This window comes from Ips typographus, linkage group LG13 (assembly GCF_016097725.1).
Source record: "Ips typographus isolate SLU linkage group LG13, UJ_Ityp_2.0, whole genome shotgun sequence".
NCBI lineage: Eukaryota > Metazoa > Arthropoda > Insecta > Coleoptera > Curculionidae > Ips > Ips typographus.
Window position 1 is genome coordinate 1,427,331 of NC_138434.1, and position 13,065 is coordinate 1,440,395.

At 38.2% G+C, this 13,065-nt stretch overlaps 1 protein-coding gene across 20 annotated transcripts in view; it reads right to left on the reverse strand.

The window, feature by feature from the left end:
- Window positions 1-13,065, reverse strand: part of SLO2 (slowpoke 2) — a 31,965-nt gene that overhangs the window by 6,609 nt on the left and 12,291 nt on the right. For 8 of the 20 annotated variants that reach the window (XM_081991393.1, XM_081991402.1, XM_081991390.1 and 5 more), the window contains 17 exons: window positions 12,073-12,172; window positions 11,469-11,667; window positions 10,417-10,491; window positions 8,630-8,713; window positions 8,299-8,577; window positions 7,882-8,247; window positions 7,616-7,833; window positions 7,250-7,399; window positions 5,227-5,528; window positions 2,891-3,063; window positions 2,711-2,841; window positions 2,282-2,377; window positions 1,957-2,085; window positions 629-850; window positions 442-576; window positions 271-382; window positions 150-194 (listed from right to left, as the gene is read on the reverse strand). In XM_081991393.1, coding sequence (XP_081847519.1) covers window positions 150-194; window positions 271-382; window positions 442-576; window positions 629-850; window positions 1,957-2,085; window positions 2,282-2,377; window positions 2,711-2,841; window positions 2,891-3,063; window positions 5,227-5,528; window positions 7,250-7,399; window positions 7,616-7,833; window positions 7,882-8,247; window positions 8,299-8,577; window positions 8,630-8,713; window positions 10,417-10,491; window positions 11,469-11,667; window positions 12,073-12,172 — 2,816 coding nt within the window. Of the gene's footprint in view, window positions 1-149; window positions 195-270; window positions 383-441; window positions 577-628; window positions 851-1,956; window positions 2,086-2,281; window positions 2,378-2,710; window positions 2,842-2,890; window positions 3,064-5,226; window positions 5,529-7,249; window positions 7,400-7,615; window positions 7,834-7,881; window positions 8,248-8,298; window positions 8,578-8,629; window positions 8,714-9,032; window positions 9,192-10,416; window positions 10,492-11,468; window positions 11,668-12,072; window positions 12,173-13,065 lie in introns of those variants that run through there. The other 12 variants (XM_081991405.1, XM_081991396.1, XM_081991410.1 and 9 more) reach the window with 7 other exon arrangements.

Here is a 13,065-nt window from a genome sequence, read left to right on the forward strand (position 1 = left end):
TTACAACTAACGCCCAACGGAAACGAGAGTGTTGCTAAATGTGAACGGCAACACTGTTCACTTGGTCACATCAAAAAGGCTATGGTACCAAGCACCCAACGTTTGGTACTTGGTAGCACCGCCTGTACAATTCTGAATAGGGGCTTAACTGTTTTTTGCTGTAATTGTTCCACTGCCAAGCTGTCTTTGGATAGCTGTGAAGGGTGTAATTAATACAGGTTTAAATGGGACACGGTTGAAGCAATTTAAATGGAACAAAAAAACGCATACCTTTTCCATTTTGGACAAATGTAGGGCGTACTTGTCATGCGCCCTAAACTGCATAAACCTCATGTTGCTTGATTGGGACAGTTCTGTAATGCTTTTGATGCTAGGGAAGAACCTATTAAATAACATCTAGATGAAACAACAAATTTCCACTCTAAAATTCAAAATGCGTACTTAAACATAGTTTGAACAGCCACAATGGTGTTGCAGTCTGACAGAGAATCCTCTTCTGCCGAATTGGATAACTCCTTATTCACCACCACGACGTTTTCGGCTAAATTGATGCCAGCTCTTAGTAGGTCATCCAAACTGTACAATCCGCTTAAATCACCTCATCGTTCAATTTTCTTTTAAAGCTTACCAATCAATTGAGCCTAACATCCAGTAAATAAGGGGAAAGTAAGAGATCGAGTCCAAAAAGGCAATGTCGGGCCGTCGTTCCAACAACAAAATGATCGGATTTAGGGAGTTTTTAGTCCGGAAATGCGCCCTTAGGGGAATAATAAAATTGTAGATACCGTTCGAGGCAAAATCGGCGGCCAGGATTATCGTCTTGTTTTGCCACTGGTATTCCCTCGCGTTCCTATGTTTCAATACCAAATTCACTGACTGTACAGGGTGATTCGTTACATTTGCTCTTATCCTTATCTCTTGAACTTTCACTATTATTTATAAAATCAATCGACAATTTCATGGGCTACAAATTTGAATGAACCACCATTGTAACTGACAAAATAACAGACTTATGGGCTGTCAAAGTGAAAACGGTCAAATGCAAACTTTACAGCAAACAACTCAGTTTAAACAGTAAATACTAAGTTATTCGACTTTTCAGGTAAAAACGTTATACAGGGTGGTCAAAAGAGAATTTCAATGGCTACAAATTAGTATATTAAACCACTCTGTAATCTGATCTGCAACAAACCAAATTTATATTTTTTCAAACGGGGTGACCAATTTTTGGAATCCACGTCAAATTCTAGGCCTATTTGATGTAAAATGTTTGTATCGATATTCAATTGTTTTTGCTCTAGCAGCCTTACTTTGACTACCCTTCTCGAAAACAGAAATTCCCAATTTGAGCAAAATTTTGGTGCACTTTTCCAGAAAATCGTTCATAACTCGCTTATTTGAAACACCCTGTATAAAACCACCGTATAACAAAAGAAAGCTAATGAATGGGGCTATCACGTGACGTTGAGCGAGCACGGTTAAGTTGCCCCGTTTAGTCGCTGGAGGGCGTCAAAGTTGACTCCCGTTTTTTGCAGTTTTTGCTCAATATCTCAGGAACAGCAAGCAGTTCATGTAAGATATACAACATTATGGAAAAAATTGCAAATAACAGTCAGAATATCAAATATGGGGTGTATTCATTTAAAAAAACCAAACTTTGTGTCATACAGCTTTTTTGATCCACCCGGTATATTAAAAAGTAAATCCTGCAAAACCTTCAAGTCGTGGACTATACGTAGTTGACATTTAATAGTTGATGAGAGAAGGATAAGAGCAAAAAAAAATGTAACCAATAACCCTGTACATAAACTCTCGGACTATTGCATTGTCTACAGTCACATGACTGCTGTACATTTCAATAAATACTTGTCACGTGGTGACGTAAGCAAAGTAGTATAGTCCAAGCGCGTATGTTACCATTACTAAACTGTGAATCCTAATGAGCCGTCCACTTACCGGTAATTGCAATGTTCGCAAACTTGAGCAAGCTGCAGACAACACAGTGGTTTTTTCTGCTTTAATAAGTAGCAGAGCGTAGGGCTGACACCTATATAGGGTGATACCGGCGGGAAGCCCTTTACTATGCTGTGAAAATGTATTCTTTTGAGTTATCATCAATTCGGTCACAAAATAGGCCTAACCATTCAGTGTGGCAGTGTTAAAAACTCTAGGAAAACACCACTCGGGTGTGGTAGTTATAAATTGTATATTAAATGTAGGTGGCATGCGGGTTTTGAACCAGAAAATAAGGGAGGTTCGAAAAGAAAATTGAGGGACTTACCTAAGACATTCATCATGCCATGCAGGTCGGTCGAAGTCCAAAGAATCGTCGGAAAGACTAGACCTAGAGGAATAGTGCGAGGGTCGGACAGAGTGGCTAATTAAGAGAATCGTTTTTCTAGCTGGGGCACAACATCAACGATATCTTTACGTTAAATTAATTAAATAAAGATATTATCGATGTTGCAGCTACTAAAGTATAATGTGCACGAATGCGAACATTTTAGTGATTTTAAGGACTATAATAGAATGAAAAGTGACTAAAATTATTAATAATGTAAAACAAGCCACATTCTAACGCCTCAGTCCGAAAACTGGCTACGTGCATAAAAAAATTACATAAAAGAGAGAGAGGGAAGGTCCAGTCATGCATTTATGATATTATGGGTGTGTGTTTAATTGAAAATGACAGTTCGCACACCAAACTTACGCAATTTTTTCACTTGGCGACCGCCAGGGGACGTCATCGTCCAGTTCGTCCTCGCTTTCATCCCCCTCGTCCGCGTCCACTTCTGGCGTACAACTGATGTTCAAACTGCTCCCCGTAAACATGTCAGGCACCTAAATTGTTCACTTAGAAAACCAACAAGGCAATATCGCATCATCCTACCGGCAGTATGCTCGGTCTCCTCGAGTTCCTCCTTTGATTTATCGCTTCCGGACAGAGTAGGTTCATATTGTCCCGAGGTATTTCCAGGTGATTCCCCGTCACCGATATATCCACTGATATCGAACCCGTAGACTCTTTTAGGCACTGTTTCGAGTCGCTCAAAGGACTAGTGGCTGCGGAGTTTAAATTTGTCAAGAAATTTAAAAAAAAAACTAACTGTAAGAGCCTTAAACCAAAAACACTGATAAGTAATGAACAGCGTGATAAATACCCAAACTTGTGTGTTGTCAAAAAACATTTAAAGCTCCTATCAACTAAACTAGCGTAATACGATGAAATGCGGCAACGCTGCTCGATTCACTTGATTTAACTACGTACTATGATATAATAACTGATGAAGAAATTAAATCCAAAAATATATTTCACTTACTTATAGAACTAACGAAGTCTGGCAACAGAGCATCTTTTTTTTTAATCAAAAATCCACCTACACAACCCAAAACATTCTTAATAAAATTTGTCACTTTATTACCAAAATAGTTTCAGTTTACTCGTTTACTTTGACAGTTATGACATATGTGACAGTAGTTTACTAGCAATTACAGTGATTTATGAACATTTTACACAATATTTTAAGCACTTTAAGCTATATTGTGTAAAAAAATGAAACTTGTAACTTAAAAACGAAATTTACGGTGAATTTCTGAAGAACTTACTTGAAAAATGGCATCAATGCGTTCAAATTCTGTTGTATTGAAAATTTTAAATGGGACACCCTGTATATTATTACGTCATTTGATTCAGCGTGTCAAGGCCTACAAAACGCGCCTCACAAATGATGTCTGGTCTTACATGAAAGAGTGAATTATAATTATCTGAAAGCTCCTAGATTCTTTTGAGAGCAATTTAAAGCTTCTAGAGCCCTTCAGATAGTTTCAAAATTATCTGAGAGTTTCTAGAATATGCTAGAAGCTTTTGGGAAATTGCTAGAAAGTTCTGGAAGCTTCTAGGTAGTTTTAAAAGCTTCCTGCTTATTTGAAAAACTTTTGGACTGCTTTGGGAGCTCATAGATTGTTCTAGAAGCTTTTAGATTGTTGAAGAATTATTTGGAAGTATCTAAAATGTCTTAGAAGCTTTTGGCAGTTTCTGGACAGTTTTGAAAGCTTCTAATTGATTTGGCTACCTTTTGAAATGCATTTCGACTGTTTTGGGAGCATTTAAAAGTTTCTAAGACTTTTTTGGAGCTTTTAGAAGGTTGTGGAAGCTTATAGACAGTTTTGAAAGCTGCTAGTCTCTTTGGATAGGTCTTGATATATTTTTCGACTGCTTTAGGACTATTTGGAAGCTTCTAGATTCTCCTAGAACTTTTTGAAAGTTCTTAGAAGTATCTGAAAGCTTGTAGACTGTATTATAATTCCATCGAAAAGTAGTAGTCCATATGCACACAGTGGAGTAGTGAGTGTAAGTGAATAAAAATAAAAAGTTGTAAAAAAAGTTGTATTATAATTATCTGGAAGCTTCTAGATTCTTTTGACAGTAATTTAAATATTCTAGTCTGTTCTGGAAGCCTGTTAGACAGTTCCAATATTATCTAAGAGTTTCTAAAATATTCTAGAAGCTTTTGGGAGCTCATAGATTGTTCTAAAACTCTCGGGGAGATTTTAAAAGTTTCTAGGAGTTTATAGATTATTTTAGAACTATCTGGAAGCTTTTAGATTATTTGGTAAGTGGTTTCAAGCTCCTAGGTTGTTCTGAAAGTTTTTAGAACGTTTTATAATTATGTGAAATATTTAAAATCAAATTTGACCTACAGAGATTTTGTTTGGTCGCAAAAATGGTCACGTGACCTTCAGCACAACATTTAGACTATTCGAACCATAAGAAGAGTTGATTGATCTTTAAGATTCCATTGGACGCTTGAAAATAGTCGTAAAAATGATCACGTGTGGCTTTTAGAGCAACATTTTGACCTTAACTATAGTCAGGTAACAGCAATCATGCTATTTGAACTTTAGGAAGACTGGAAGAGTCACGTGACCTTTTTGAATCCATTCGACACTTGAAAATAGTCACATGACCCTCAGCAATTCCAATTAATCGTTAAAACGGTCACGTCATTGCAATCATGCTGTTTGAACCACGTGTAACCTTCAAGTTTCAATTCGACGTCTCGTAGTCGTAAAAATAATCACGTGACTTACATCGAATAGAGAATAAGGTTGTTCCCTACATTCGTAAATAGTCAGTTGTTTGATTTTTCTGTATTTTCCTGTAAGAACCAAGAAAGCAAACGAAAAGTGGAAGGCCAAAAAACATGCGGTGATACCAACACTCACTGACACACGTAGGCACTTGCAGTATAAGCTGAGGGGGTTTGGTACCATCTTTAAATTGTAATCCGTGCGGTTTAGTTTCCTCCTTCACCTCGCCGCCGCCGCCCTTGTCCCCGACGGGGGCCTCGGGCGCACTGTTGGGGTTCGTCACGCTGAACGACGAGTTCTCCTCCTTGGTAATGCTAAAGTAGTAACAAGTGTCACTTTTTTTCATTATATGCCTGGGACCCGGATTCAGTAGAATGGTGTCCTCGTAGAATTCGGGTAGTTCAGCCGGACGCACCCCGATTAACGCCACTCCATATCTGGAAATACATTTGTTGCATTTTTTTGTCTTCCAGTAACAAACAACCAAGAGTTCCAACCGTGCAGTAAACCGCTGACTCAAATTTTGTACACTAATTCCTAATATGCCAGAAATGCCCACTAATTTCTTGTAATGCCCAGTAATTCCTAATAATTCCCAATAACTAACCTAACCTAACCTAGCCTGACAATACCCACTAACTTCCTGAATTACTACAACTGGGAGACTCTAACAAACCTTTTTTAATCAAAAATAAGAAAATATGTCATTCTACATTAATGTCATAGTCCTATCTGTATCCGTTTCTGAGATATTTACCATTTTATGTGAAATTTGATATTTTTGGTCTCCCAAACATTTTTAGTTTCATTCATTGAACCACCCTGTAACTGTCCAAATAACAGTGAAATAATTCAGTGAAAACTGTCTTTATTGTCACACACCTTGTATAGACTATTATATGTTAATGGATAGAAAATAATGGCCGACTGTGTTGATAGGTTGCTTCGTTTGGCCGCCAGAGGGTTCCAAAGCTAAATGTTTTCCTTCCTAATTTCTTTAAAGGATTTTTTTTAAATCGAGCAAGTACGGCCCTGATATTTGGCACAAACCTAGCACAATGATTGCCACATCTAGGGCAGTAGCAAAACTGCAGAAATAGAATCATTAAGGTCGATTTTCGCTTGCACTAACTGGCCAACATAACGCAACACCCATTAGGATAGCGGCGGTGTTTCAGGCAAATTTGACCCTTACGAAAATTGTCATTTGAAAAGAGTTTTTCAAAAAATTTCTATCCATTACGTCGTGGTTGACCTAAGTAAGTCACGTGACCGTGTTTTCCTAATTTTCCAAGATCAAATTAGCCTTTAACCAGTCAAAAAAATGTTTGTGGTGCACCCTCTGTCACTAAACCGTAAATAACACGAGTATTTGTAGCACTTTGTATATACTTTTATATGTAGATGGGCAGCCAATGAAATGAGCTTTCTAAAAATATCTCTAATTGGGTTGATAGGTTGACGGTTTGGCCGCTGGAGGGCGTAAAATTTGACCAATTTTTGTAAGACTTTTTTGGTTTGATCCTCAAAAATTCGCTTAATTGCATTTTTTTTGGTAGAGTTTTATACGTCAATGGACAGCCAATGAAATGAGCTTTCTAAAAATATCCCGATTTGCGTTGATAGGTTAGACGATTTGGCCGTTAGAGGGCGTAAAGTTTGACCAATTTTTGTAACACTTTTTTGGTGCATAGTCTTGTTTAATCCTCAAAAACTCGCTTAGTTGCACTATTTTTGGTAGAGATTTATACGTAAATGGACAGCCAATGAAATGAGCTTTATAAAAATACCCCAACTGTGCTTAATAGGTTGGACGGTTTGGCCACTAGAGGGCGTCAAAGTTGACTAATTTTTTCATGACTTTTTTGGTACAATTTTTTGTTCAATCGTCAATAACTACCTCATTTGCTACACTTTGTATAAGCTTTTATATGTCAATGGATAGCCAATGAAATGAGCTTTTTATTGGCGTAAAGAAGTTGATTGGTCAGTGGTACGGTTTCGTCGCTAGAGACAGTCAAAATAAAAAAAAAGTAAAATTACAAAATTCATAATTCTTCCTTGTTTTTCAACGGATTTCACTAAAATTACCAAACTTTATTTTATTTATATTTGAGTGGTAGATGTATTTTAAATTTTATTAATAGTTCCAACTTACTTTCTATGTGAATGGAAACTGGCGTAGGTAAAACTTTTCCCTTCGTATTCCCCAAAAAATCGACTATCCCCTAGGATAATGTGGTAGATTTCGTTGCCAGAACAACGCCCGTACAATCTGTGCCATTCTTCCTGTGACTGTTGACCCTCTCTACAAACAATTCCGATGTTTTTAATCTCAAAAAAGTCTATTGTACAGTTTAATGGAAATGTGAAATCCGTTTCAGCACTAAATATTCACTTAACCATTCAAAACTTACTTACTCTAAGAAGGTAAAAGATACAGCCTGTCATTATTAGTTACTTTATTGTGTGAAAACTAGAGAACGAATAAAAGAAGTAAACTAATCGGAAAAGAAATACTCACTGTCCTCTTGAAGTGTGTAACAACAATGTGACGAGAGTGGAGGCACCGGGACAAGTGCAATTGTTTGCGAGCAGGGCGTACTTGAACTCGTCTTCACAGACAACAAACTCGGCAAACTTCACGTGTAACTTGTTTTCCGGACGAAAAATCTGCACGTATTGGGCTACGTTCGGGGCAAAGTCTTTCACCGCCCAGCTACGCAATATCGTGTGCTCGTCCTGGAAATTATTAGATTAGACAGTTATTTCGCGTGACTTAAAACTTACCGCAGCAGTTTTGTCGGCATAATTTCGAGCCGCTAAAATAAAACAAGCTTCAGCTTCACTCATGCGCGCCCTCACCAAGTCACCGTCCTTCAAACAGGAACCCTGTATGTAGATGACGCGTTGCGCCCATATCGGCACCTGCAGAATCATCCTCATGGTGGTATCCAACTCCATGGGGGAGAGCAGTACCACATAGTAGTCCTGGAGCAAGGGATGGGCGTAGAACTCGTTGAGGAAGTCCATGATTGTGTCCGCGTGCAGATTGGTGCTGCACACCACCACGTGCTTTTCGGATTGGGCGCGATGTGACGAATAGGAACCGCCCAATTTTTGACGTTCCATCCACGTGAAGGCCAATTGCTCAAACTACGATTTCACAGAGTGAGAATAATATCACCCTAATCAATAAGAACATACCTGAGTGGGTAGGACTATAAGGGCCACACAGATCATGATCACCATGTAGAGCTGAGAAGGCCAAATGTCCGGTACAAAATCACCGTAACCGACCGTAGAAAAGGTGACTACGACGTAGTAAGTGGCTTGGAAAAGGTTTAGATGACGATGCCCTGCTCTTTGGAAATGTTGGATGCCACAAACGCTGGTGAACACCAGACAGATCAACGTTGCCGATAGTATAGTGAGTTGTTGCGATAGTGCCGATTGCGATTTTTGCATTGCTCGATGTAAGTCGTTCTGATGTTAAAACCGTTAAGCAAACCAGATTTAAGCTGTTCAACATACTTACAAACATATTTTCTAAAGAACGTTTGGCCAGCCAACAGTTTAGAAATACCGGTATAAACATCGTCCTCAAGGGAGCGTAAAAAATCTGAAAAACCCATAAGACCATGAACAAAAAAAGAAATGACGTCAACCCTTCAGCAAATGTTTTAATAAGGTCGCATGCAAAACCCATAAAGCTTATTGGAAGGGGTTAATTCGTGACAAAAAGTGTTATTATAATAAAGCCCTTCAATTAAGGTCATGTAACCTGGATCAAACCCATTAAAAAAAACCAATCGATCTTTATTATAGTTTTTAGTAGTAAACAATACAGATCGATATTTGCTGCGTGAAAAAAGTAAAACAGTTCAAGGTTCAAACTAATTGAACTAAGCAAAGTCTGGAATAATAACAAACCAACCTACCAAGCTAATTTTTTGATCACACTCCATTAGTGCAGAATTTGCGTAAATCCCAGCACTGTTGGTGTTCCACCCATTCACAAACTAATACACTAATTCCACAAATAGGAAAGTTGAATAATTTTCAAATTTCAACCACCAAAATAAAAAACTTGCTGACATTTTGACGTCCCAATTGAGGTTAGGTTAGGTTCAAAACTAGAGTATTGCTGTACCGTTCCAATGACGTTTGATAGAGAAGGATACACATACACTAGTACGCGCAAATACTTAGCGGCATAGCCGCAGCTTACAATTACAACGTTGCCAAGAGCATGAAGTAGTAATAACTTATTCATGACGTCAGTTATCAAGATTTTTTTTCAAATTTTTTATATTTTTTATGTGGACAGACTATACTGCTTCAAGGCAATCTTTTACCGTTAACTTATGGCGTATTCGATTGCCAATCAAAATGTCATTTAAACAGTATGGCAATATACTGGTTTTGAATTAGACATTCTGGCGGGCTTTTTGAACTTAATATAGTTTTTCTATTCTTTTTGGACTTAAGTGAGTATTTCCAAATTTTTAATATAAAATAAAAAAAAAGTAATGAAAATACCTCATAAAATTAAACTTGCAAAGTGGGACACTTTAAAATTAACCATCATTCTCAAATCCACCCCTCGAAGCAATTTGTGTCGAGTTTATCAAATAATTTATTATATCGGAACAGCGGGGAGGCTTTTGTAGCCCCCTTTCCGTTGTAGCCGCGTGTTAATTAAGACAAGAACATCATTCTGAAGGGTTGGAATCTGATTGCGCCGTTCTACGGTGCTGTGTCTAATTCTCAAAACGGATTAATTGAGTAATTAACGACAAAGGGTGCGCGGATTTAGTTTTAATCGTTTCTGGCGTTCTTTAATTTGTAATCAAATCGCCAGATTAAGGATTTTTGTGTTACTGCCTTGAACCAGTTGGAACAATCTCCCACGTACAAATAAACACTCACAACTTAAATATTTATTTAGAGCAAATACGGAGGGATCGATTATATGATTTTACCCGATTCGGGGTTAGACAATATTTACTTCCGGATCTTAGATTTTTCTCTTTGGTTGGGTTTTTTTTTGAGAAAGAAAATCGATACGGTACAGGGCAAAAATGCACTGTGAATTGTTTATAGCCGCCCTGACCAGCACCGCAGTAACCTACATTGCCTCCATAGATACCGGAATGGGGGTGGGTATTAATCGATGTCAAATAAATAGATGCGGGGGTGTTTTTTGATTCACCTGTTGGGTTAATTGACCATAATAACGAGGACATGGGTGGGTTTTTTTCCATTACTTTTCCACTCCCAGACACCGAAAGGCTATTGTTTTTAAAACTACAAAAGACTTACCGTAACTGTGAACGGCACCGTGTTCAGGATTTCTAGAACGAAATGGAACGAGAGAACTTGCTGCCATATATTACCCTGCAACAATAAAACGACATTCAATTTATCTGGGTCCGGGTTTTGCATTACAACCAGTTTAATAGAGATAAAGTGGCACAATTTGGTCCCGGACCAGTTTACGCTGGCAAAATTTAATGGAAAACCCTTTCAAAAGCATTTTAGAAAATGCAAAACAATTTTTCTCACCTGCGGAGTTACTATTTTCAGCCTCTTTATGTGAGTGATTGGTCAAAAAAAAGCTAAAAGCTGCCTTTTTTTGACCAATCACAGGAACTAACCTCTGTCATTCTGGATGTTGCGTCACATATTTCTCTCATCACATTAAGACAAAGATTGAATAAGAATATGTGCTTTATAACATGGTAGTACCAGTTATTGTCAGTTTGACGGTTCAATAAATGTCAGGGTTGACAGATTAACGGCTTTTACCCGAAAAATAGAAACAGTTTTTCAGAGTGTCTTAAACCTCCTTTTTAATTGCCTTTAGGACCATTTAGAAAGCGCCAGAGATCTCTAAATGATACTGAGAACCTTATAAAAACCAGAATCAGGAAAATGGAAACCCTTACTTGAAAGTAATAATATAAATACAGTTTGTTCTTACCCTTTATGGTGCAAACAACGCGAATGTGACGTCAGGATGACGTAATTTGACAGTTGTTTCAGTTACGGTTTTGTCAAACTACGTCATTGTGACGTCACACTCTGGTTGCTCCATAAAGTGCCAGAGCCTTCTACAAGTGTTTTAAACTGCCAGCCCCTTTCCATAACTGTTTTAAGTTGCCAGAGGCCTCTAGAACCATTTTGAAAATCCCATTGTCTTTACAAGGCTTATGAGAAGCTTATTCTAATAAGTGCCAGAAGCCTCTACAAGTGTCTTAAACCTTCCCATAACTGTTTTAAATTGCCATAGGCCTCTAAAACCAATTTGAAAGAATAGTTTGATGCACGTTTAACCAGTAGTAGTTGGTTAACTGTAAATTCTGGAAACTTACCTTATACCCGAGATATGTCAACAGAAGAGACTCGACGAGACTGATAACGGCCAGAACCACCTGGACCACCCACAGTTCTATTGGGCGGTTCACCCACAAGATGGCGTCCCAATTGATGATGGGATTCTCCTGGAACTTCTCCTCGGTCAAGTTGGCGGACAAGATGTATTCGGTCTTGTTGCCCGGTACACAGCCATAACTAAATCACAAAAATTGCCAGACAGGCGAACAATAAGCGGTTTGGATGAACCTTCAGGGAAAAAGGCGAATCGAATTTTCTGGATTTCTGTTGTAATAAGAGCTTAGCCGAGAATCGCCAGAAATGCGAGCTAAAACTCGACTTCTTTCTTAATTAATAACTGAATTTGAAATGTAAGACTTAAGGTCAAAGGGCAATATCGACAGTCCCACTGAACACTTTGCTAAACTATAAACATGGAAATTAATACTCCAAGTGCACCACCTCTAGAGACCGACTTTCCTTCAAAAAACCGGGAGGTTGGAGCTTAATTTCCCCCGGTTACCGTTTTCGCAAAAGCCGGACTGTTTTGAAAGCGATCCCGCCTTTTCCCTTCGGGAACAAAATCTAAATATTTTTCCTTACCACGTTGCATAAGTGGGATCCAGGTCGGTGATGACCCGAATTATATACAAAGCACATGTAAGTAGTTTTAAAAATAGATTCGCTATTCGTATCCTAAGACCTGAAACAAAAAAAAAGATTAATCCACCCTTTGGAGGGGTTCAAGGGGGAGCAAACCCCCCAAAACAATCGCAATCAATAAGTCAGGTCTGACGTTGATTTAGCACTAAGCTAGACCAACCCAACTGTTTAGATTTAAATCTCTCGGGTAAACCCAGCCACAGAATGTATGTATATCTCATGTTGACTGAAAAATTAAAAATTCATCTCTCTTTCGATACCAGTAATCTAATTTGGAATAAGGTGGACTTTAAAGTTTCCACTAATTGGGTTTTAGGAAATTTTTCCCAGAAACCGGAGGGTCAAAACGGACGTATTAATTAGTCAAACCGTAAGTGATAACGGACCTCCAGGGATACCATTCTGCGGTTAAACGGACCTCCTTCATTATTCACCCCCCTTGGTCCAGTTCAACCCCACTAGTAAAAGTTTACCTCCGCAGCGCACCAAGTTGATGTATTTTTTAAGCTTTCTCTGACCTATATTGTCTTTGGTTGAATTAACAATCAGGTTTGCCTAAACAGAAAAATCATTCTTCTAGACAAGTTTAATTTAAATCATTTTTTATTACTCGACAGTTTGGTAATTATGCTGCACTTTAACCGGTTTTTCGGTCTCGATTTGACGAGTTAACAGTTCCTTTAAAATTGCATGATCCAACCTATTAAACGGTATACAATAATTCCGGATGACGTGTCGAAACGCGTCCGGTCGTTTTCAAAATGAATTACGATCCACTTTTCAGCATTTTCGAACTTGATTCAGCGTATAAATCGGAAAATTGCGTTATAATTAAGCCGTTAGTCAATCACACTGACTATACCGCATTATACATGCAGTAATGAGAATTACGTTTGGTTGTCATAATAATTCATTGTCATGCTAATCAGTTGT